The 26661-nt window shown below is 52.0% G+C and overlaps 1 protein-coding gene across 1 annotated transcript in view; it reads right to left on the bottom strand.

Moving 5' to 3' along the window:
• Positions 1-3721: 3721 nt before the first annotated feature.
• Positions 3722-26661, bottom strand: part of LOC128727554 (toll-like receptor Tollo) — a 35076-nt gene continuing 12136 nt past the window's right edge. The window contains exon 2 of the mRNA XM_053821483.1: positions 3722-8386. Coding sequence (XP_053677458.1) covers positions 4039-8386 — 4348 coding nt within the window. The 3' untranslated portion in view covers positions 3722-4038. The remainder of the gene's footprint in view (positions 8387-26661) is intronic.

Raw genomic sequence — 26661 nt, 5'->3', positions numbered from 1 at the left:
ACCATTAAGTGAGAGTGCTGATGGTTCGCGGGCGATAGCCAACGCTCTAACGACTGCATAAATAGAGCACAACACAATACGGTGTAAATCAGCGTGTTGTTTGTCGGCGGTCCTTTCGGCGAGCAGAGACCCCTATCTGTGGCGCCCGCAAAAAAAAAGGGGTTGCCAAACGCGCCTCCTAATCTCCAGCATCGGCATGTTCGCCGTCTAAATGAGGGGAGAAGGCAAGCAGTATGTCGCCCTACGAAGATGGCGCCTTGTCCACACAACAACAACAACAACAAGAAAAAACACGCACGGGCAGAAGGGCTCATTAAAAATGCTTATCAAAATCGTTACGGAACTATCAGACGCTACCGATCGTTGGGTGGCTTGTTTTTTTACTTTTTTTTATTTTTCCCTCCCTTGGTGTGCGCATTTTCTCCCCCAACACCGACAAAAGCCCGCCCGGTCGGTTACAAGCGTGCGAGCATTCGCTGTCTAATTGCTAATGTCTACATTCGGTGGCCGAATGGTGGAACACCCTCCAAAGAAGGTCGGTGGTGGCCAGCATGACGTGTCACTGCGGCGTCTCGCACACCAGCATCCCTTTGAAATTCCGGAGAGGCTCGAGAGAAAGAAAAAAAAAGCATCCCCCCTAAAATGGGGCCTCCTTCTCATTTCTCGTGCTTGCTGCTGACTTAACTCCGTTTAGGGTCCCACCGTGGCGTGAATGAAGGTATGCGAACGTGCACACGAACGAGCGAAGGCCTAAAAACCTGTTTGCATCCCTCCAATGTCCAAACCCCTCCCGGGGGTTTGGGTTCTGACGGAAAGAATCGCGCGCGCGGAGTTCTCTCAGAATGCGCGGCGTGACGTCTTGTCGACTTCAATCTCGCACAACCGTGTCGTGTCCCGCCGCTGCCGGGAACCAGCATCAGCATCAGAGCCCATGAAAGCCCTGACCCATCGACGTCTTCGTACCCTCTCACAAATTGCTCTTTTGGCCCGCGCGGCGGAACGCCCCGGGCCCAAACCCGCATAAACCCGCGGTTGGGTTTTTGTTTTTAAGCAGCGGCATCAAACGGACAAACGGAGACCGCACGGCGATGGCCAATAAAAACCGAACCGAACGGTGGAGGGTTTCGCCTGCGAGATCGCACCGGTGGACGATCGCACAAAAACGCCGCGATCGAAGCAACCCGCGCAGGCTTCTGGGCTCGACCATTTTCGAACCATGGCACGCTGCGATCCGCTAGGTTTGTGGGTTGGTTTTTTTCCTTCATTTCGGTGACACAATTCATTCATTCCAAGGGTCTCTCGCGCGCGATTCGGAGAAACTGATTTCCCGAGCCACCCTCCCGATTCTCGGCTTATTAGCAAAGGGGCAGCGAGGGTTTGGAGGAGGGGTTTCATTTAAGATTTATTTATTTTTACAATTAGCCATTGATTATTTTAAAACCTTCTCCGCCTCAGCCATTCGTGGTTGTTCGCAACCTCAGCGGAGCAAACAATACGCCGCTCCGTCTCTTGGTGACTTACGCCGAGGGAATCGGTTCTCCTCCTGTCCCAAGGGAGGTGACCCTCCATGGGAGCCGAGGGAAAGCCAAGAAGAAGAAGAAGAAGAAGAAGCAACCGGGGAAAGCCAAACGAACGAACCGAAGACTCGACGGCACAACTGACAGCGACATAAAATGAAGAAAAATGACCATCCGAGGGTTTTTAGAGACGTGTATGGGAACCGAGGTGGGGTCTTTTGCTTGGGATGCTCCACCCCAAACCCCGTCCACCCACCTTTACCGGGGGCTTGTTGTCGTTTGCTTTGAGGGGTTTGGTTTGGTTTCCATTTCTCGCGTGTTAGTTTTTCCCGGTCCCTTTCTTTCGCGTTTCGTTCGTTTCTTTCGGTTTGTCCATTCCGCTGCGGGATGAACCGTGATGAGACGGAGGGTTTGCGCTTTTTTTTTTCTGCCCCATCCCCCTCCCAACCCACCCCCACGCTTTTAACCCCTTGTTTGTGTTTGTCCAACTTTTATTTTTTGCTGCTCGATCGCACGCGGAATGCCCGGGAACGGAACGGAGCAGAGAGAGAGCAGATTGAATTAATCTTTGACGAAGCACAAGCAGCAAACCAGCGGCACCGGAAACGGTTGCAATTTGCTGCGAACGGGGTGGAGAGAGAGAGAGAGAGAAGAAAGGGTCTCGGGGGGAAGCACGACCCCAAACCCTCACAAGGATCCTCCTTTTGCCCCCCCCCCCCCCCCATCAACGTTCGCGGGTTCGTCCATCGTTTTGTTTGCGTTCTGAGTTCGCGCAATGCGGGGGCTTTTGCGCAAATAGAATAGATTAAAAATGTCACGACACGCTGTTACCGATCGTTCCGAAACTTGGAAGGGGCGAGGGGGAGGGTGTCAGTATCCATTACCTCGCACCGGACGACGCGTGCCTTGGTTGGGGGTCCAAAAGGAAGGGCAGAAGCGACGATGGAGTGGGATTGGAGTTTAGGGCAAAAGTTAAACAACAAAACCACCCGGTAGTTGTCCGCCAATGAGACCTCCCTAGAGGCGGAAAATGAGCGGGCGGAAGAACTCCCTTGAAGCGCTTTAAGAGCTCCATTTTTTTTTGTTTTCATTTAAACTCCACAGTTTGGATCATCTATTGGAGCTTTTAATTGAAATGAATTAAATTGTAACCAACCTTTGGATGCAGTTAAGTGAATTATGGCACACACAAAAAACGCACGCTATTATCACGTCCCGAAGCGCTAATCAAACGAAGGAGAGAGAGAAAAAAAGGTGGTTTAAAATTCCACTAAAGCTCCTCGTGGTCACAAAAGTGGGCCAACGGAGCAAAGTACGAGAAACGAATCATCTCTTGCCGTTGATAGTGGCGTGTGTACATCATTAAATTTTAATTTTACTTCTCTCCTGTTCCATTTGGACGGGTGGTGATAACGCGCCCAGAAGAAAGAGAGAGAGAGAGTCGTAACGGGTGGGTTTAAAAAAGTAGTAGTCGATTTGTTTTTTTGTTTCATCAACCATTGCGGCATTCAAAGGAAACGCGAACCGTCCACCCGAAGAGTGGAACTTGAAATAATTAATCACAAAACTCCCAACCCCCCAATGGTCGTTTCGCGAACCGGATTAGCTGCCCCATCCAGGAGCTCCAGCTGGACGCGATGTGTCCTCGTCATCCACGGTCAGATGCTCATCCACCGGGACGAGACACATCAAACGGTCGGTTTTGTCACGGTGTCGCTTATCACCATCAGGACCGCTTTCTTCGCTCATCAATCAACGGTTGGTGCCTTATGCCCTCGAAAAAAAGGGCGCCCCCCCTTTTAGGAGAAGGACAGCAAGAAGAAGAAGGAAAAAAAGGCCACACACGAACGGGTGGGTGTGTTATCAGACCTCCGGAGAAAAAAAAAAACCGGTGCTCCCTTTTCGTGGAGTGTGAATTCAACTCCAAGCTGCAGCCTGAAGCAGGGAAGCGAACTGAAACACCATTGTCATCGTCGGGAGCAGTGTGATTGTGGCTTATCATACACACACACACACCGCGTGGAGGTCCTGACCTTCTGCTTCTTCGAAAACCCCCAAAACCGCGTTTTCTTTCACTCAACCCTGAACTCCAGCTGCTTGCAGTCAACATGCGCCATTGTTTCATGTGTGTAATTTTTCTTCTTTTCGTTTATTATTTTATAAATTCGAACCTAACCTAAGCGCGTGTGCGTCTCCGTGTTTTTATTTGTTGTAATAGGAATCATAAGCATACGATGCAACGCGCGCGCGTGCGATACGAGAGTAAAGGACTAACCGGTAATAGTAGTAGCAAGAAGGAAAAAGGGTGTGCCATTGCCATTGCGCACACCATTTTTTGAATAACGACGACGTGTAAATGCTTTAATCGTAAAATAGGATTCCGTTGCTGGGCGCAAGCAGCAGCAGCAGCACAACAATTCATAAACCTTGGGGGAGAGGTCATTTTTTGTACAAAAAAAAAATAGAATAAAATAAAAAAGAACCTAAACTAAAACAACTTCACATGGCAGGTCGCCGTCTCCTACACGAAATACGGCCGATTGTTGCTGTCCGAGGCGGCACTTGGAGCACGCTGCTGCAGTTGTTGCACTTGCTGCTGCTGTTGCATTTGCTGCTGTTGCTGCTGCTGCTGTTGCTGCTGCTGATCAGCGAGGTGGTTGTACTGCGGCTCCGGAATGGTGGAATAAACGTGCCCCAGCGTGTTAGTGCTGCTAAAGTTGTTCCCATGGTGGAACCCATGCACCGGATGGTGATGATGATGGTGATGATTGTGATGATGATTATGCGCCATGTGATGGTGATGCTGATGGTGTGGGTAGGGCATGGTTTGGGGATGCACCGAGCCACCGGAATGCTGCTGCTGCTGCTGCTGTTGCTGTTGGTACTGTTGAACGCCACCCGCGTGATAATGAAGCCCTCCAGGAAGCGATGGTGCTTCATACTGCGGTGAAGATCCTGCCGTTGAAGGTTCTTCGTCCTCCGTCGTGTAAGTACTGTGTGGTGGACCACCCGACCCATGCACCGATCGAGGTTGCGGAACCGGATACGGTTGTTGATGGTGAGCTGCCGAATGTTGCTGCTGTTGGATGGAAACCTCGGAGTTGAGCCGCTTGGGCCAGGTTGCGGTCGGTCCGGAACCGCCTCCATGCATCACCATGAGGTTGTTTGTGGGTGCCGGCGTATACCGGATGTTGATGTTCTTCCGGTGGGGTGCTTTTGCTGGGGTGGCTCCATCCCGCCCGAGATCGGGCATGGCGAACCGCAAACGATCCCAAAACCGACGATCATCCCACGCTATCACGGTGCACGTTCGCGCAAGGATATCCATGATCGGATCCATCGCCAACATTGACCCCGGCACGGAGGTGATCAAAACGAGGCGCTGTTTACGGCGTGATGGCCGTATCAGCTCGAGAACGGCCTGTAACGCCGCACGGAACTCGGGTTGCGACCATTCGAGTTGCAGGAACTTTACGCTTACGAACAGCACCAGCTTCCGGGATGCATCGGCAGCTGATTGCATCGCATCGCCAAGGAATCCAGGACCTCCAGGGACTCCAGCGTGCACGTCTCGATAGTGCAGACACACACCGTACCCGTGGTGTTCGAGTTCCTGGCCGATTTGACTAGTGACCAGGTCGGCATCGGCCGCACTATACACGAGATAGCCATCGTACAGCTTCTCGCCATCCTCACAGCGCTCGAGCGCACTTAGCGGGTCCTTACACAGCCGCACACCGTACCGTGCGTGAGCCCACAGGCAAACATCCTGCCGGAAAAGCAACACCAGCGCCACCAGCATGATCGTAAGGACGAGCCCTGCCAGGACGGCAATCAACAGTGGCAGATAGTCGATGAAATCGTCATCGATAACGGTTCGCTGGACGGTTGCTGTGGCCACAGGAACCACGGCCGGTCGTTGACCTTCACATTCCCGGACAACCTCGGGGAGGGATTTTCCACCCGCACACCGGAACCGGGCCATTGGATCCTCCTCGCCTGTACCGTTGCGAAACACGCGCTCAAGCCACTCGAGCAGTTTCGCCATCGTTTCACACCCACAATCGAGCGTGTTTCCTTCGAGCCCCACCGTCCGGTACGGTCCAGTCGCAGCATCCGGATCACCGGCGGGCACCGGAAGCAGTTCCCACGGGCGTACCTCCGTCAGCTTGTTGCCCTCGAGCGTGAGCACCTCGAGCGCTTTCTGGTAGTAAAACGAACGATTCCCAACCACCTCGAGCGCGTTCCCGTGAAGGTACAGTTCGCGCAGTTCACGCAACTGCTCGAATTCGGCCCCACTCAGCGCTTCCAGCCCGTTCTGCTCGAGATGCAGCACCTCGAGGGCGGGAATGCCCGCGAACGTTTTGTTGTTGAGCGATTCAATGCGGCTCCCGTTTAGGTACAGCGCCTTTAGCTTCTTCTTGCCAATGAACACGTGACTCCCGAGCGCCCCGAGACTGTTCCCATCGAGATAGATGTCCGTCGCGTCCATCGGGATCTTCGCAGGGACGAGCGACAACCCGGCGGCACCACAATCGACAATGTTCGATTCCCACGCGGTGTCGTGATAACACCGGCACCGATCCGGACACGCCATCTTACAATCGCACGCATCAAAATCGCAGCAATGGCACGTCGCGAAGCAGTGGCTTTCGTACGCGCACAGAAACTCGGACGCACGCATCGCCGCTAGAGGACGCCGCTGTTCACCACGTGCGTGCTCCATCGAGCACTGGACCGCCTCGAGATCCTTCACCTGCGGGTACTGCCTCAAATACGCGAGCTCGTTGATCCGCTGCAGCCACTCCATCGTGCAGTCGCAGTGGATGAGATTATCCCCGAGGTAAAACTCTGGCAGGACGCGCGTTTCCGGCCACGGTGTAAGCGCGAGGGCCGCCATCTCGATGTGCCGCAACCGGTTCCCGTACAGCACCACCTTCACGAGGTGTTCCTTGCGCGTGAACGTCTCCGCTGCGATCGTCCGGATGCGGTTGTTGTTCGCCAGGATCGTCTCGATGTTGCGCGGAAACGAGCTGGCGTTTATCTGCTCGAGCGCGTTGTACGAAACGTCCAGCATCTTGAGCAGAAACCACGCTCCAACATCGTACCGATTGCCCAGCTCGCTGATGTTGTTCTTGTGGATGTCGAGCCACTCGAGCGATTGCGGGTAGTGCGAGTAATCGAACCACCCGATCCGGTTGTCCGAGATGTTGAGGTACACCAGCGAGGACAGCGACGTAAACACGCCCGAAACGTCCTCCAGCTCGTTCGCGTCCAGCCGGATCGCACGCAGCGTTGGGTTTGAGCTGAACGCGGACTGATCGATGTGCCGGATGCGATTCGACGCGAGGTTAAGCACGTGGATCGTCGACAGCGCGAAGAACGTATCCCGCGAGATCTCCGAAATTTGGTTGTCGACCAAGCGCAACCCCATCAACTCCTCGAGTCCCTCGAACGACGCGTTGTTGATCTCCGCGATCCGGTTCTTGCCGAGATCAAGCGACTGCAGGAACTTGAGGCTTTTCATACCCGCCGGGATCTCCTCCAGCCGGTTATCGTTCAGGCTGAGATCGTGCAGGTGCGTTAGGTTCTCGAACGCTCGCTCGTGGATGTACGCCAGCTGGTTCGACTCCAGGTTCAGCTGATTCAGCACGTACAGTTCGCTGAAGTGGTACGGTTCAATCTGCCGCAATCGATTGTGCGAAAGGTAGAGTGCGTGCAGGTTCTTTAGATCACTAAACGCTCCATCCGCTAGCAGCTCGATCGCGTTATGCTCGAGGTTTAACACCTGCAAGCTGTACAACCCCCGGAACACGTGCTGATCAACCTTCGCCAGCTGGTTGTGTCCGAGGCTGAGCACGATCAACCGGACCTGTCCGGCGAAGGTGTCCCGTTTCACCCACGTCGATGTTAGTTGATTGCGCGAAAGATCGAGTGTTTCCAGTCGATCGAGTCCTTCAAACACACCCGGAGCTAACACCGACAGGGAGTTGTTCTGAAGGTACACTTGGCGGATCTTGCGCGATGATACGAACAACTCGGGTGTCAACGCCGTGAGTCTGTTATCCGACAGGTCCAACACCTCTAGCGTGCCAAGCCCCACGAACGCTCGATCAGCGATCTCCTTCAACCGATTCCTCGCAAGATGCAGCGCATTCAGCGATCGCAAAGCCGTCAACCCGTTATCCGGCAACAGCGTCAGATCGTTCCCGGACAGATCCAACACCTCCAGCCCGGTGTTGCACGCGCGTCCCGGTTCCGTCGGGCCATTCCCCCAATCCGACAGCATCAGCTGCGTCAGATCACTCAACCGATTGCCGGTCAGGTTGAGCACGCGCAGCTTATGCAACGGACAGAACACCTCCCCCGGCAGGCTCCAGATGTTGTTGTCCGCCAGGTGCATCTCGCGCAACTCCACCAGCCCCCGGAAGCTGTCCGGATGTAGCTCGAGATTCATCACCGACCAGTCGACGTTGTGCGTGCTGAGGGCGAGACTCCGCAGCACCTTCATCGTGGCGAACGCGTGCGCCGGGATGTACTTGATCTTGCAGTACTCGATCGACAACCGCACCAGCCCGTGCAGGTTGCCAAGGAAGTTCCCGGGCGTCGTCGTCGACTCTAAGGAACTCTCGAAGAACAGTATGTCGTTGCACTCGAGCCGGAGCGACTTAATCCTATCAATTTGATAACTACTTATGTTAGCTAGCAGACTCTCCGTCTTCGTGATCGTCTTGATCCGGCACTGCAGCTCATCGGAGCGCTTCTCCTGCGATACTTCCAGTACCGCACCGGTCCAGCTGCACGCCTTTGGCAGCGCGTCATCATGCCGCACGAAATTGCCCCGTCCGTCCACCGACCGGCAGCACCAGCTACCCACGAGCAGTGCTAGCGTTAGCAGGTGGACCACTGCCGCCGTCCGTGCCGGCGCCGCCAGGATGAGAGGTGAGTCAACGTGCACGGGTGGCTCCCCTTTCTGTGGGTGTGTGTGTGTTTTTGTTTTTTTGTTTCAACAACGTCCCGTTTCACCCCCCCACCCGATTATCGTCCTTTTTGAAGGAGGTGAATGTCACACGACCGGGTGATATGAGAATGATGCGTTTCTGCCTCACAGCAGTAGTCCATCCGCTTTCAGGATGTTCGCTACTTCGCACGACACTACACGCGGCTCACAGCTGTCGTCACGCACAGCACGAAAGGCCATTTTGTTGTTGTCTCGTCGCGAGAGAACAGAACATCGACACCGGGAAAAACTCGCGATCTAGCACGTTTTCACCACCATTGCCATTGGACGCATTCCAAAGCTCACTCTCTCTCTCTCTCTCTCTCTCTCTCGCTCACTCTCGCACGCTTTTCCTGGGATTGCTACGATTGAGATACCCCGGTTGAGCCGTTGCCCTGACAACCGCGTGAAGTACAACAGGTATGTTTGCTGGCTGGCTGCTGGGCTGCTAGCTATCGTCGGCACACGCGTCACAAACTCGCGCACTAAAACACGACCGTTCGAAACCGGGTGGGCATTATTTTAACCCTCCACCGACGTCCTCTAAAAAGGGCCTACGGAAATTCACACTAACGATCGCGCGCAACAACGCGCACTTTTCTCCCGCAGCGAAACCCTGGTCTTAAACGTGGTCACCAAAACACCACACACACACACACACACTTGGAGTTGGAAACTATTCGCTTTCTTCGCCTGGGCCACGGTTTCGCGGAAAACGTGGCTTCTTTTGCTTGTTATTTGTTGAACAACAGCGCACGGTGCGCTACGCAGCTGCCTTTCGACCCGGTGCGTTGTGTTGTTTTGTTTGCGGCGGTTTTTTTTAAAAATAACCTTCACACGCGTACACCCGTTGACGCACACGTACACAAACACACACACACGCGCGCGCACCCAGGAGGTCTCCCTTTGCACGGGGGAATGGGGCAGCAGCTGGTCGATCACGGAATGGGGGACGATAAGTGAGCCCACACGCAAACACGCGTTTTGTCGTACTTTCTTTCGCCGCAGCCCCAAAAGGGCACCGCAAACGCACGCACGCACGCACGCAAACGGGTGGTTGCAGCTAACAGGCTTTGTTTTTTCTGGCGTGTGTTGTTGACTCACGCACGTAACTCGTTTCGCGTAACGTTTTTTTTTTTCTTCCTTTCGCGAGGTCGCCACGAGAACTCGTGGCGTGTGTGTGCGCGCGCGCGTTTTTAAAACACGTCCTCCTCCGGCAACGGCAAATTTGAAAATGAAATGAATGAATGAACGGATGAATGAACGTGCGTTTCTCGTGCGTCGTGTGAACAGGGTAGCGTTGTGGCGGATGCTTGTGAGAGAGAGAGCAGGGGTATTGTTTTTCTCGCTCACGCACGCTGCCACAGGCGGCATGTGCTGTCTCGCTCGCGCACAACTGAGTCAGTGAGAGCTGAATTTCGATTCCTCTCCGGAGAGGAAGCATAGCTCTCAGAGAAATTCACTCGTTCACTCTCCCGCTCAGCATTTAAAAAAACTCTCTCACCACGGTGAACGTGTGATCTCGCTCGCTCATCACCGGCATCTCACTCACTCTCGTGATGCAACCTTTTTGATGAACTCTCGCCTTACTTCATGCAAGTGCATCACACGCCGGTTCATGACGTAGGGTGGGGATGTACCAGCGATGGGTGAATAAAGGGCTGGTAGGGGGGAGGAGATTTATAATTTTCGCCCGTTCACACACCAAACAACAACAAAAAAAAAAGAAAAGCTAATCCATGTGTGAGATGCTGCGTCTCTATAAATCATGCGATGTGGAATTTATGACGTTTAATAGACGATGGATTTTTGCTTTCCGCTGAGTTGCCGAGACTTCGGTCGAGTGTGTTTCATCCGATCGATGGTTGATTGTATGTATGTGTGTGTATGTGTGCGGGGGAATAGGATAAAGATGATCCCCATGCTGAGGCAACAGCACCACCTTCAGTGATCATCTCACGAGGTTTAAGGCGTATTATTAGCCCCAACAAACACCGAATGCACTTCATGAAAAGCCATTCCATCGAGCGTTGGGGAGGCTTTTTTTTTGTTTTTAACGCGCCAACATAAGAATCGTGAAAAGGGACGTATGACGTGTATGAACCCTTTTTACCCATTTCCTTAAGCACAGCTTTTTGCGTTTACATTATCATTCCAATTTATTCCTACCACTTTGTGGCGGCGAAAAATGCACGTCGGTTGCCGTGATTAAAAACGCTAAAGCGTTTCTTCATTAAACAAACAATCGGGTTTGGGCGAAGGTTGAGAACCAAAGGTGAAGAAAATAAAATAACCGGCTAAGCTTGCCCGGTGCATTAGTTAGAAAATAACTCACCAGGCCGTTTTTCATCCGCCCTGCAGATAAGCACGTCGCGGAATGGAACGCAATAGAAGCAATAGGGGTGAGAAAAAAACCCACCCTGGGTTGCATTTGCATTCGACAAATTATACAAAAATAATAATTGCCCACTTCCTGTGGCCCTGGAACGCGCAACGCGCATGCACTAGCCAAGAGTCCGGTTGGGGTTTTGCAGCAAATCAGTTTTATTTCCTACCTACCACCGACCCCGACGCTAACGCTAACTAAGTGCAATCCTGGTGCATTTTCAGCCCGCCAGAAAGCTGCAAACACCGGACGAGAACGCACCGCGGAATGCCTGCCTACCGTTACCGGGTGTCGTTAAAAAGTAAAGCCGCGAAACGAAATCATAACAATATCGCACGCGCGTGGAAGAAAGCGCACGACCTACCCGTGGGGGGGGGGGGGAGGGTAAGTCGGAAGGCCACCCATCCCCGTAGTCCACCCCGTAAAACACATCCCCCTCCCCACCCGAAACAAAGGGACCATGGCGCATATTTTTCTGCAAACCTAAAGTGCAGCAGCACGGGTCGGAAGGAAGAAGCGAAGCCTTGTTTGTCGTGGCCGAGGGAACTGCGCACACACACGCCATGCCAGGGTGCTATTCGGGGTGGCTTCCGGCGCGTGCATCGAGTGGTGGCGACGCGCAAAAGTCAAGGCGCGCAACATTTTCTGTGGCGAAATATCCGATTACATTACGGGACGGCTGCCAAAACATCGATCAAATAGATAGGTTGCCGTACGGCCGCGGGCTGCCCCTTTTTGCTCGAAATGCGAACCCCCTATTGTGTTGTGCGGGGCCCTTTCCCCCCCCCCCCCCCCCCGTTTTGATTTGGTGCACTTTCGAGTTCGCCTTCGGAGCCAGCGGAAATGGCGCGTTGGGTGGTGGTTTCTTCTGTGTGTGTGTGTTTTTTTTTGCATTTCCTTGTGCTCGCTTTCCCCGCACAACAATAACAATGACAATCAGCCAACGGAACTGTCGAAGACGACGACCATTTGTCTTAATTTGGCACAACGGGTGCAAATCTGAAAAGGGAACTGTACAGGACGCGCCCAACAACACATTTATCTCTCTCACCATCCACCACCAACGAGAACTTCCGCAATCCAGCGTACCGCGATGGGTGGCCCTCGGTGGGTGGCGCTATTTTGTTATCCGAACATCCGAAGGCGGATTTCGCGCCACCTCTCAATCCCTCCGGGGAGTCCGTTTCCGGTGCAGTTGTGCCAAAACCGTTCCATTGCACCATCGCCGGCGGTATTCGCTTATGGCTGGAGGTTCAAGGTTTCGAGGTTGGATAATAAACGAACTTTGAATCCTTTTTGGAAGAAGCCACGCGAAGGAGAAAGTTTCGCCCGACGAAGGCGAAATTCCTTGCGGTTTTGGTGCAAGGACGCGTAGGTAGAAAGGCCAACCTATGGTGGGTGGCATAAAATTGTGTCCTATCAGTTTCGGCAGGAGCGTAAATTGATATCGGCTGCCTTGGAGAGCGCCACGAGTGAGCATGTTTAAAGTGGTAGGGTTGGGTACTTCGATGGGTTTCACTTCTAGTCTGCTCGTGAAAACGGTGAATTTACACCGAAAATGCCTTCCTTTGGCGCTGGGACACATTGCTTTCAAGAATGCCTACCCCCTTTCAAGCGACACAGCAACGTATGTTGCGAAATAAATCGATATCAACCCCCCCATTGCACAACCGGTGCAGTTCTCAGTTCACGGCCGAAAAACGACAATCACGCTGGTGCACGCTGGTACAAAAGAAAAACTAAGCCGCCCGACCAGCCTACAGCTGTTTTAAGAACCGTTGAATCGAAAAAGCGACCCGCCGGGGGGCGCCCGTAACTAGACATTACGGTTTATGCACGAGCCCAAAAGGTGCCCCTGGTCCGGGGTCTTTCTTTCTCTTGCCTTCGATAAGGGTTCGAAACGAAAACAAACGGCCCTCCTCGAAGGCCCTTCGACTCCTTCGAAAAAAAAAATGCCCCGCTGCAGCATCCGACCGGGCGGAATTCTCAGCCCGAAATCGAAAACACACGCTTCCACGGCCTTGCAGGGGGTTTTCCGCTGCAGCAAGGCTTGCAATCGAGTGCAGTGTATGTAGATACATGCTTTTTTTGCGTGTGTGTGTGTGTCACCACGCTTCGATCGATTTTTGTGCTTTATTTTCGCAACAAGCGCAATCTGAGGCCGCAGGTGATTCACCGTTACCGTGGACAATCGAACAACAACGAGCTCTGCTGGGCTCTTCGACGATTCCCAGGTTCCAGGCTTAGGCGAGGACAAACGCGCACCGGCAACGTATTCCCGGGCAAGGCGTGAACGGAAATAGCAACCCTGCACACACACACACACCGCCACGGCGTAGGTCATACAGGGTGGTCAGTAAATCATCCGGCGGTTCGCATTCCGGGCCGTCGAGGACGAACCGACACGCTGCTGGTCCCCGGTGCTTCCAAAGATGCTGGAAGCGCGCCCTGGAGAATTCCCAACCCGTGCGGTCCCGCATGTTGGTGCGTCATTCGCGATGGCGTCCTGCCACCACCCCCCTCCCCCCCCCCCCCCCACTCCCACCCGCGGTCAAAGCGACACAAACAATCGTAAAGTTTAACGATTTCAAAACACCATAAAACCATAACTGCTCTTCGAAGCTGGGCCGCGGGTGTGTTTCGTCGGCGTGTCCCATGGGGTTCCAAGGTGGGATTAGTTTTCAGGGTGGCAGGGGGGGGGGGAGAGAGAGCGGGAACTGAGAGATAAGTGCTTAAAATAAGTGTAAAATGGCCCGGTGCAGCCATTGTGCAGCGGGCGTGTACATGCGGTGCGCCATAAAAGCAGTTATGTAGCGTTTTTCGGGCTGTGTTATTTTTTCTTCTTAAGCATGCAACACTCCGTGAAGTCAAGGTAAAGCAGATGAGAGCGAACCATCCATTTGTGTGTATAATTATACGCGATACACATGCCCGTTAAAAGCGCGTGTTGAATGCACGATCGAATGATCTTCAGAGCGGTATAAAAAGGGGGGTGGGTTTTAAATAAGTGATCAATTTCTAGCCTCCTTAAAATGGCACAAAAAAATGGAAGATCATTTCGAACCGTTGCATTTTTGAGGTACATTTAACATTATGCCTCTCTCTCTCTCTCTCCACGTGCGTCGATCGCGATCACGCCGTGATTGATCTTGATCGCCGGTGTGTGTGTGTGTTGGCATTCCCGCGTCGCCGGTTCCACGAACGTGACGTGAACTTGAAAAACACCCGCGACTCACTCGACGGGAAACCATTGACCCTTTCGTAAGGTCCACCCAAGGCCCGCCCGGAAGGTTCGTTAAACCGGCGCTTCCCAGCCATGGAAGGTGGACCACCACCACCACCACTACCCGTCCAAGGGGGGATGATCGTTTTAATGCTCCAGATGTCCATCAGTGTGAACGGGCGTGCGCGCACCCGCGCGATCGTAACCGCGGTGGAAAACCTGGTGTACTTCAAGGAGCCTTCCGTGGAAGGTGGAGAGAAGAGAAGAAAAAAAAAAGAGCTCCAACATACAGGGAAACATTACAAGTGACAGTTATGGTGGGACACCACCAACGGCCCCCGCCTAACAAGCCGTGGTAGAGGGTGAATCGGAACACACGCGAGAGAGAGAGAGAGAGAACATAAAGCGAACCAACCACCGTGTGACAGCTATGGCGTTGGCGTTGTTGCGATCGAGTAACGTACTAGAGGGAACACGGAACCGAGGAGCGTACAAAAATGCACAAAAAACGTTGTTTTAAGTACGTTCAATTAAAAACGAAAAAATCTCTCCCCGCTTCGCCAACGAGGTTGTGTGGGTCCTTGAAAGAGAGGAACCGACCTGCTGGAAGAGAGAGTGAGAGAGAGAGAGATAGGGCAAAAAAAAACACAACCGAAAGCCACACCAACCCGGCTTAAACACGTCGCCTGCTCATGAATCACAATTAATAGTGATTAAGAAAGCCCGCGAGACAACTCTCGCACATGGGGACAGGGTGTCCTAGGCAAAATTGGGAGAGGACACACACACATAAAAAAAATGGACGAAATGGAAAACCCAAACAACATTCGGTGTGCCGGGAGATGGAACCGGTACGGTACCCCTTTTTTTTGGTTTAATTCGCCCCTCGTTGTACAAATTGTTATACGTGTATAATTTTGTTTTAGGTGGCTTTTTTTCTCCCGGTACCTATTGCTAGGCGAACGGCCACGGTCCACCGAACCGACGAGTGGCACGGGACTCGGGTGTCGTTTAGATCGCTCCCGAGACCCCGACGCTTGATCGATGGCTGGTTTTTAGGGAGCTTTTCGACGGGGAACGGGAAACGCAGCTAATTATAATAATATTAGGGTGCATTACCCAAAAGCGCATATTAACCATCGGAACGTGGCCGTCGCCGAACGCTACGGGGAAACCGGGCGAAGGGATGGGCGAAGAAATAGCGAGAAGAAAAAGTAGAAGAAGCAATAGAAAACCCCTAACCGTTTGCGTTTTCGTGCGCGCGATTCGGAAGCGCGCGCATTGTGCAGCGAGTAGGGAGAAATTAAGGAAATGACTGAAATGACTCTCGAAGGAAGATATAAACCCTCCTCTCTCTCTCTCTCTCCCCGGGCCATTAGCATCAGCGTGCGTGCATGCGTGCGTGTAATTTTTGAGATTTTTCGGCGGTTCGATAAGTTTCCCCTGCGTATGGGGTAACCTTTTCGGTCTGGCGCAGCTGCCGTGCGCGAGTGAATTATTGGACGCGTTGCGGGATGGTGGGTTTCTTCTTTTTTTTTTGTCTGCTTTCGCTCGCTCTCATCCGCCAGCCCTCTGGGTTTTGTGCCGCATCCCCAACAATTCATTGCCCCAATGGTAATGGGGCCATCATCGGCGCGAAACAATGTAACTATTAGTGGGGAATTCCTGCCGGCAGGGTCTCGGAAGCGTGCGTAGATTTATGTATTATTAATGTGCAACGCACACGCGCCTGCCCAGCGGTTTTTTTTTCGTAGTCGTACGGATGGGTTACGCGCCCAGCGAGAAGTGATGCGTTAGAATGTGTCCAATTTGTTCGGGAGCATTGGAACGCGATGGGTTTTGGAAGGTGGTACGCAGCAACCCGCAGCCCAAGTGCACTGTAGCAAATCATTGGGCGTTTTTTTTTTGTTTTCGGGGGGGAGTGTAATGTAATTTGACATTAATTACCATTAATTATCAATTTTATTTGTTTTGCTCCGTTTCTTATCGCTGGTTTTACGATACCCCGGCTATTTGTTTTGTTCTAAACGTCAACGAACCATCGGGCTACTTGATTAATTTACATGCGTACTGATAGCCTTGTTGGTGTTGTTCAGCGTTAAATTAATCGCAGCAATCGGTGAGCAAGATGTCAGGTTTTTAAACTATCTTTGATGCATGAAAATGGGACATATGGCATCATTTTCAAATATTAATAATATAGGATTTCTCCAAATTAATAGAAGCTGGATTTCTGTATTGTACTGTGTTCATTCCTTAGTAAAGAAGAGTAAGAAGAAATAAAAGAAGAAAAAGAAAAGGAAGAGTTACAAAAACATGCTCCAAAAATGTGAATATATATTCCATCTTTAAACTTTGTGGTAAAATTTAAGGAAACAATTTTTTCAACATACTTTTATCCTTCAAACCACAATCTAATTCCGTTTTGGGAATTTAAAATTAGGGTACGTTACATATAAAATAACATACCATATAAATATAAAGGAGAATAAGGTCAAAACGCAACAGATAAGACCGTGAACTGCCAAAATGGCTACGTTCCACGTACAGCAAGTACAGCTTCTTCATATGCCCACTTGTCCTTCGGCTTTTCTCAGACCCTTCCCTACAAAGTAAAGCCCATCCGATTTGCACTGTGGAACACCAAATTCATGCTTCTCCTTCCTTCCAACAACACCGGCATTATCGCACCACCGGCCCTGCTCACACGGAACCGGTGAAATGCACCATCAATCAGCGCGAGATAATGCTATTCGCATGCTTTCCACCAAAACAGGGCGATGTGAGAAAATCATGCCGCACCGGACGCAGCAAACTGGCTCGCATAATTCCCAGCGAGCGTGATCCTCTCTCGCACACAATGAACATCATAGATAATGGGCTTCTAATGGGCCGAAGGGTCCACCCGAGCAGGAGGGTCCGCCGGAGGAGGTGGCCAATGCTTGCGAGACGTGCCTCCGTGTAGCCGCTTCTCTCGCTTCAAGGAGCACCAACGACGACGACGACGACGATGGTGATCGCGCGTTAGCCCTTCCACGATTTGTTGGTTTTCCATCCGGGCCCTTTTTTGCGTTCCTGCAGGAGGGCCCCTTATTCCACTCCAGGAAGCGGCCAGCGTGCAAACAGGCCCGCACAAGCACCGGTCAGCCACCCAAAACAGCCTTACACACACTTCTGAAGGCTTGCGTCGCACGTCCAAGCCCGGTGTTCACGCCGGACCTAGGGCCAGATCGCGAGCTGGCCACGTCCTGTGCGCATTTACGACGTCGCTCAGTGGCCTTTGGGTGGTCCCCGGTGTGGCCCCGGTCGGCTGCTTCAGTTCTGTTGTTCTGTTTTCTTGCCCTCGAGGCCCTTGCGTGGAGGCAACGCGAGCGTTCCGGTTCTCTACTCTCGGCCAATCGCCACGTTGCCTTCACACGCCACTTTGCGCGCTTTGACGCACTCTCTCTCTTGCGCGCGCGCGCGCGCGATCGCTTGCGTTGTGCTTTGTGCGTTGTGTTTTGTTTTACGTTTGCACCGTTGTCCATCAAGCCCTTTCCCGTTGACCCTTCCGACGCTTTCCGCTCCCTTCGAGAAGCCCCTTTAGATGACCGCGGATCGATTTCTCAGCGAACGGAGCTCAGAAAACGGGGTAAAAAAAGGCTCCAACGAACCCAGCGCGGCCCCGGAAAGAAGAATGAAGACCATCGCGATGTCCCCCACCTTTCACTGGACCCTTCCGGATGCGTCCCGTCCCCGGGAAGAGGTCGAACAATTTGTAAAGCGGATAATTTATCGCAAGACATTTGTTTTGGCCGTAAGTGTTTCGGGCCGTGGCCGAGGTTCTCGTGGTGATCTAGAGACAAAAAAAAAGCTGCCCGGTCGATCGGGAGAAGACGAGGCCCAAGAACGCTTGGTTTTTTCCCCATTCGGCCCGCAAAAGCCCAACCAATAGGGCCCTTCTCCAGAATGCCCTACGCACGGAAACGTGGAGTCATTTCGGAACGCGAGGCCCTGTTGCGGCGTGGACATGAAAAATCTTGAAGCAAATTAAACTTTGCCTCCTCAATCAGCGATCGGGTTCGCGTCGAGGCCGCAGCGAGATTAGATTAGAGGCCAGAGCGAGAGAGAGAGATATGGAAGTCGAGAAAGAACCGAGAGCAGTGCGTCATTCGTCGGGCCGAGAAATGTATCAACAAGTAGACTGACCGGCGGGTCGGTTTTCTCTCAAGACGTAACCCCACGATGGATTACAGACGAGAGCCGCCATTTGTTTTCCGCCTGATAGGGGTCCTGCCTCGAGTGTGAACTTGCGAACGCCCGTGTGGGGTGTAATTTCGTTTTGTGCTAGATTTTGTATCATCAACCCGGGCGCTTGGGTGAGGATGTCCATTTCCAAGGAACGAGCGTTCCGTTTATTGCTGCGGGTTGAAAGGTGTTCGGTGGATGGAGATGACAAGTGCGCTGGGCATCCTAGTAGGCGATGTACCTCGACAAAAACACCGGCTCTGACAGGAGAAGTACTCTGATGCCGCGAGCTGCAGCTTCAATAATTCAAAAGGCGTTATTTTCGTTCTCTCAGGCGACCACTTAGGATCTGCAGACGACGAACGACAACCGCAGGCAGAAAGGCGACACATTCCTTGACATGTTTTACGATCACTCACGGTTCGCGGTTCGGTTCCAAAAACACACACACACACACAAGCCGTTCATCACACACCATCCTGCCGGTGCATTAGTGCTCAATTTTCCAGCTCGACGTCCCGGAATCGACGTTCCGTTCGTATTGACACCTTCTCGTTCGTCCTTCCGAGAGAGCGTGCCGTATTCGAAATGGCACCGGAAACACCGGCATCAGCAAAACAATGCGCAACCTTCCACGTGGAAAATGGCGCGGCGCAAAAAAAAAACCCAAAATGAAGCCATTAATGGCTGCAATCTGACGTGGCTCGTCGGAGAACCGCAGCGGTGTCTCGCGAGATCCATTTAACCCCACCAATGCAGATTGTTTCTTCTACACCCTGTGCAAAAGGTCCCTCCAGATGGCAGCGATGTATCGCGGTAGGATTTTCCCTCCATTTTCCCGTCATTTTCCCGGATGCCTTCCCACCAACCGTGCGGGTCGGATTCCGGGCCCGCAAAACGCCCACACGCCGGCACGGTGCGCTGTAAAAGTCAAGTGCATCGTTGCCCTCTGTGGGTGGTGCGCAAAACCTCCCGCGTGGAATGCAATCTGTAAAGCCGCCCTACCCCGCCCAACAGGCTTCGGTTCAAATTTAGCCCGACGCGGGCAGAAAAGTAAAGTTGATAAAATATTAAAATCAGTGTGAAACGAACGCCGAGCGAGACCCGCTGGAACGAGGCGGCAATGGAGAAAAGTAATTTGCCCCCGCGTGCGTAACGGGCCACCATTTTCCCTTTTTTGCATGGATTCACACCGACGGTGGTTTCTTCTTTTTCTTCTTCGTCGTCGTCGTCGTCGTCGCCGCTCCATTACCAGGCGCCATATATCCCTGCGTTCGCATCCACCCCAGCCACGCCACGTGGAATGATACGCCGTGGCTTCCCCCGCTTTGCGCGAAGAAAAGCGAACGCTGAATGTGGAACATTTCGTATTCATGCATTTTTCATTTTCCTGTCTTCATTTTTCTTTCCACCCCCACCCCCCGCCCTCGGACCAACGCGGCCCAACATTCTTCGTTCGCTACTCTTGCGCTAGCATTAATGGGCATACTTGCATCACTACCGGCACTACCGGTCACCACTGTTTCCCTCGACCAGGAGGGGGGGGAGGGTTTTCTCCCACCACCCCGCCGAAAAGAACGGAAACGGGAAGAAAACGCCAGCAACGGAGCGTGGGTGTGCGAGAAAACTCTTTTGCTCAGCAACAAGTTTTCCTAGCCATTTTTCATCCACCCCCAAGACTAGAAGCTGGGTGGGGGTGGCCTTTGGAGGCCTTCTTCTTCTTCTTCTTCTTCTTCTTCCGACCCCCCACGTGGTGGACCTGTTGCCTCGTCCTCGGAACGTGTCTGGCTGCCGGCGATTCTGGGTGTGATTTTTCGCACAAGCTTAAAGGTGGTGCCCAGTTGTTTTTTTTTTGTTGTTCGTCCTTTTTTACACCGCAACAGCAGGGAGTGCAGATGCTTAGGCGCAATTTTCCCTACTCCCACCACGTGTGTTCTTTTTTTTCCTGCGCTCACTCCTTGCTGACAAAAATCCTCCTTGCGCCTACGAGAGAGAGAGCGCGCGCGCGGGCGGCTTTGTTGCAACCGGAATTCCGGCTATTTTCTTCGAGCCGTTCCGATCCGCGGGCACCGGACACACCCGAACCGGTTTCCGGTTCGCCACCCAAATGGGTGTATGTGCGTGCGTTTGTGTGCGCCGACGTGCACGTTCCGGGAAACCGTTGTTACGGTTGTTTTCTATTTTTCATATTTTTATTACGAGTAAGTAAACATTCCTTTCGGCGGCAGCGGGAAGCTGCAAGCCGCCGGAAAAGCGGGGATCTCAGAATGGAATGGGGCCGAGAAAAAAACAAAAAAAAATGAAAGAAAGAAAAACCCTTCGGCATCGACTTCCAGACCACTCGCCAGCCTTTCGCCAGCCGCACCGGAACTCGCCGTTGGGGACGAGAATTTTTGAAATGTGTACCATCATAAATATTTCAAAACCCGAAGCTCGGCCAGAGGGGTGGGGGTGGCGTGGGTGCACGATGGGAAGGTGCGCACCAGGGTTAAGATTGAATTGGACTGTGCCGTTTGGAGCTGCGGGGAAAACCCCTCTGCCTGGCTCCCATGGCCCGACGCGCGTTGGTTGATGCCGCCAGCCAACGGCACGGAAAAATATATTGAATTTCCCGAAAGCCGTGCCCCGGACGAGCGGGGGAAGAGGGGGGTAGGGAGCCTGGAAGGGGTGGACAAAAATGTGGAAAAACAAATCACGGACCAAAAAATGGAAGCGGACGGGGTTTTTTTTCGGGCAAAGAAAGTCTCAAATTCTTAAATTACGTCGCTTCGCAGTTCCACCCGTTTGTGGCTGGAGAAAGAGAAAGCAAGTGTAAGAGCGGAGGAGAGAGAGAGAGAGGGGTTGGGAAAGGGCAGGAAATAAATTTTCTTCCCCGTTTCGGACGGAGCTCAGGACCGCTCAGGGGCTGTGTTTGCTTGTGTTTGCGCTTTCCGATTCCCGGGCCCAGCCATCATCTCTCGAGGGCCAGCCTTCCGGTTCCACCGGTTCCGGTGTGATCGGTAGGGAAATATCAAAGTGAAATGAGTCGAATTTCGGGACGAACCCCCGCGGCCGGAAGCCGGCAGAAGGCGAGAAAGAAAGAAGACCCCCCGACCGACCGAACGATCGCCGTATCAAAGCGTGCGCGCGCGAGTGGTGAAAGTAAAGTGAAACATTTATCGATGAAACAAATAATATACCTTTAGCGGGCTGGCGGGCTAAGGGCTTTCCCTTTTTTGAGTCGCCCTTCCACCCCCCCCCCCCCCCCAAGGGCGTAGAGGATCTGGCCCGGAAGGAGGACGGATTCTGGCTCAAATATTGACTTACTCACCGCAGTGGCGGTTTTTTGGACGAGAAGTGTGCCATGAAGCGACCGAACGGCGGTGCGCAGTTGTGAAACAGTTTCAAAATTTATGCAGTAGGCCGCGACTAGTTTACGAGCTCATTTTGGTTTATTTACGTGTTTGCGAGCCGATATTTATCGGTAGCGTAAATAAACAGGCGCACGCGAGTGAGTAGTAGCTTTTCTTTTCCTTAACCGGAAAATAAAAATCGTTTTTTTGAACTTCCCCTTTTGCTCAATTAAAAACGTTCTTTTAGAAGGTGTGCGTGTGCGTGTGTTTTTTGTTTCATCCCAAAGAGGATTAGGACTTGTGGATTAAACAAAAATCCATTGCAAATAAACTATCTGCCGCTTATGCACATTCTCCGGTCGGAATTAAATCACGCTTCATTCGATAAGCGCATTCCCATGGAAAAAGGCAACGTTGCGCTATATTTGTCCCAGCAGTAAATTTCAATCAAAATGGGGGCTCAGTAATAAAATGTGACGCTAAAATAAAGCCTCCACACACGATCGTACTTCAATAGAGCCAGTTAAAAGAATAAAAACAGACAGCTCATCAAAACCGACGGTTGCCCACGTGGAGCCACACTGAACGGGCAAATATTTTGCCCCATAAAATAGATTAATTGATTTGCTTCGTTCCGTTCATTTATTCGACCGCAAGTGCACTCCTACGCATGAAGTCCGTTCCGGGAAAACCCGGGGACAAAGACGCACCGACGCAACCGCCAATCGTTTGCTGTTATCATTTACTTTTTTCCCACCCCCACGGCACGTGGGTGACGTCGCATTTTCACGACTGAAAGCGCCTGCGACGGGTGAATGGTCATTTTTTTTCTGCGGCACCACAGCTACGTACCAATCGGAATCCCATGGATGGTGGACGTGGTAGATGCTAAAATTTACAACCCACTGCCGTATCCATCTTGTCCAAAACACTCTTTCCTGCATGACGCCGGCGAATGTTAGGCACCGTAAAAGTGCACATGCAGCAGAGCGCCTGCACCGAAGTGCAATAAATTGAGTTGCAAAGTAATTAAATAAACTTTCATCTCTAGGCCCGACTGGTAAATGAAATAAAATTTACAATTTATTTACCACCTCTCGTGCTAAGGGATCTCCATTAATGCGATGTGGCGGGAAAATTGGAAAAGCGGGTGCAAGGGATGCTGCATGCATTATTCGCCCACCAACCGACCCACCCTTAGGAGACCGTGGTTCACATCGTGATCCGCCACAAATCCTGACGTCTGGCGAATGATGTGCCGACCCCGATGCCTACGGATGAACGTAGAAGAAGAGGTTCTCGGCTCATCCTCGCATGTTGTGTACCACGAGGCCACGTTAAAGGCCGCCCACGGCCCTGTGTCGAGGTCGGAACCGTCGTTTCATGGCGTTCAGCGGACGGTTTCTGAGCTACTGGTTCCTAGTGATGTGTAAATTATATCACTTGCACATGCCGTACGTCTCGTGCCACGGTCCGGGATGCAACCGGTTGACTGACATAAAGGTCCCCGGGATGTCGTTCCTGTTGTGTCGTTCACATGCAGCCCAACCGACGAGAGGCAACGTTGATGACGTATGGCGGATGGCGGGCAGATGACTTATTTCCGTGTTCCAGCTTAGCACGGTGTCACCGTCTATCGATTCGCTCTAAATTAAGCGTGTAATGCCTCTGTTCAAGTGGTTCGGAAGGCGAACAACGGCCAACCTCCCCAATCCGGGCAAGCTGGCTTGTGAATTGTGTGCTCGTAATCCTTTTAAAAGGGGTGCTACAATATCCTGGCACAATGTTTATCGCCGGTTGGAAAGGGTCACGGTCGTTGCTAAAAATAATTAAAACTATCTCTTAACGGCACAATCCTCCCGGGGGGGGGGGATAATCAAACTCTAAATATGGACGGCCCCATTTAAACCCGAGCGCTCCATAATCCTTATTAGGGTTTACGCTTTCCTCCTGCCTGAAGTAAGACAGCACGTGGGTGGAAGGTAGTATATTTCGGTGGTTCGTTTTTCGTGTTGCTCCTCGTAAAAAGCCGGCCCGACCGGTTCGCTAGATTACCCATCAAACTAGCGGTTGCCAAAATAAAAACAGGGAAACAAAAATCGCATTCCCATCGATTGATCCGTTCGCCCTTTCCTCTCAATCCCATCAAACGGTGGCTTTCCCTGACGGAGGTTATAAACTTGCCATTTTTTTTGTGTGCTCTGTATGTGCCTGTGTGTGTGGAAAATAAAACGAATCCTTTCAATTTTCCGCAGTGCAAACGGCAAATCTCTCTCTCCACCGTGGCGCTGTTTCATCCTGACCGAAACCGGATTAAACCGAACCCTAGCGGGCTGCGTGGCGAATGGAATGGAATGAAACGGAATGGAACCCTTCGATTCTATCCTCCTAGAGATCCCTTTTTTTTTTGGGGAGGCGAGGGAGAGAGACCCATACGCGGCCCTTTCGAAGGTGCGCCCCGTGCCATTGCGCCAAACCTCAAGGTAAGCGATGGCGTATCCGGGACCAGGAATTAATTATTCATTGGGTTAAATTTATCAAAACGATCTCATCCGTGGGTGGGCAACATCCCTGACCGGGCGAAATTGCAACAACAAAAAAATAGAAAAGGAAGGATCGGTCTAAAGACGCCATCGCACGGGTGTTCCTAGCGTTAAGGCGTCGGGGATCACGAATCCATTTCCCGTGCCTCGAAAAGCGGTCGCCGGAAAGGTCAATTACATTTTCCCCGAGCAAGGATTAAACGGCAACGTGGCGTTCCTGATGGTGCTTTTTCGGGGGCAAGCTTCATGAAGACGTTTGGACGCTAATTCTTACAGCCGGTTAACTTTTACGTTTGGCGATGTATTATGCATGAGAGAAACATTCGTTTTCACATGGGCTTTAGAGGAAGTAAGAAAAAGATTAATAATTCGCTACTAGTAAACTTGGATGAGATATAGTTGGGATTTGTTTTAAAACTGCCAAATAACAGTCGAATTAACCGAGTCTGCCCGGGATAAGGCTCTTAGCAGCTGTTGGGAGGAAATGCCTTTCAGTAGAGATAGAATTATACAAATCCCAGTACGGCCTGGCCGTCCCTAAATAAATAATAATAAATAACACTCGAACAGATACTTGGCTAGATGTGCCCTAAAGAGATGCTTGCGTGTTGTGTAAATTTACGCAAAATACCTTGCGTATGATCCTTTCCAACGCCTGCTTGGATGACGTTTTCTCGAATGACGTGTCATCGAATACTTTTGCTACATTCAGCGCACATTGCATGCAGTTTATCCATCTTCACCATCAATTTCGCTGGCTATCTTTGAATCTATTTTTGAGGACATGTTTCTAATTAAACATTCCTCACCATCACCACATGCGTCACGTGTTAACGACGCTTCGAGACGCGCTGCCCGGAAGCTATCGAAGCGACAAAAATGTCTCCACACACTCATGGTGGTGCTTATCGCCGGCCAGACCCCGAGATCTCTTTGTTCGTCTTCGAGCGACGAGTCCAAGTCTCGGCGTCCGTTTTCCCGCAACGGCAGCAGCAGCATAATGACCCTCACACACCAACGGCCTACTCCCCCCCAGGGGAAAGCAAATAAACAGGCAGTCATTTATTAACGTCAATAAATTTCTCCTCCCAGCTTGCTGGCAGGCTCGCAGGATCTCGGTCCCGGTCGAGAGCATCAACCGATTAAACGGTGATGGATGGTGACTGACCCACTTTTCCCTAGTCCCATCCCAATCGGTAGCTCGGTGGCTACTTCATTATTTCAAGCCCTCTCCATTCGAGCAGCCACACATCCTTGAGATGTGTGGCCGAGAGGACCGATATTATTGTATCCTTTTTCAAACCGTAATTTGTTTGGTGTCGCTCTCCACGAGCGGACCTCGGAAGTCCAGCGTGTCGCCACACATTCAAACCGTCGGTCCAAAGGTGGCATGTGGAAGGAGGAGCGAGTTCCGGTTTCTTATTGTGTGGTCCATCAAAGCGATTAAACCATAACCGGCAGCCCAAGCGCATGAGTTCCGTTTCACGTTCTGGCCACGGAAGCGGAAAACTTAACCCCTTTTTCGCAATCCATCCGACGCAAAGTCATCAAAGTGCAATTTAATCCCGCCCGGACCTGTTCAACTCGTAAACTGGAGAGAGAGAGAGAGAGAGAGAGAGAGAGAGAAAAATCCACCCAACCGGCGACAAAAGCGTATCGATGTAAGCGGAAGTTCCGGTTCCAGAGGGTGTTGGGAAGTGGGAAAAAATATAAACGCCACACACTGACACGTACACACACACACACACACACACACTCTCAAGCATACGATCGCACATAAAGCTGCGCGCCAGGACAGGCGGCAGGAACTTTCACACATCTTGTCCAAAGTTTGGCCATATTTTACGCCCATAAATTGTAACCCGAGATGCGTTTTTCTTCCCTCCACTCGGAACGCTCTCCATCCCTTTTGGCCCCTTGTTCTGCACCGGTGCCGAAGACTTGCTGGCGTCGTCAACTGGGGACAGACCCCGTTTGCGTTTCGCCACCCCGGGTTCGCATATCATTTTAACCCTGTTTAGTGCGCGCCACATTTGCTCTCCCAGACAACGACAACGACGTCGCCGGTTCGATGCACCAGACGAGACAGCGAGGACGAGCAGCGGGAAATGCAAAAAGAAAAGGAAGGACCCCCCCCCTTCGAAGGACCTGCCATGGGGACGGCAAAGCAAAAAAAAAGTGTAACAGCTTAACGGAAATATTTGCAAACACTTGCTGAACGAGAAGGACGCCGTCGATCGGCTCCAGCTTCTCCATGGATGGGGAGGACGGTTTGGGCTAAGTTGTCTGATATTGTTTCCTGCCAAAACGATGCACTCCACGCGCCCTCCCTGGAAGGGGTCTCCCAAAGGACCCTACGGAGGGTCGTCCCACGAAGCGAAGCACGAACAAACTTGCCCCAAAACTGATTATCATATTTATGCCGACAATTTG

Source organism: Anopheles nili, chromosome 2, assembly GCF_943737925.1.
Source record: "Anopheles nili chromosome 2, idAnoNiliSN_F5_01, whole genome shotgun sequence".
NCBI classification, from domain to species: Eukaryota; Metazoa; Arthropoda; class Insecta; order Diptera; family Culicidae; genus Anopheles; species Anopheles nili.
This window is presented reverse-complemented; position numbering and strand designations above follow the sequence as displayed.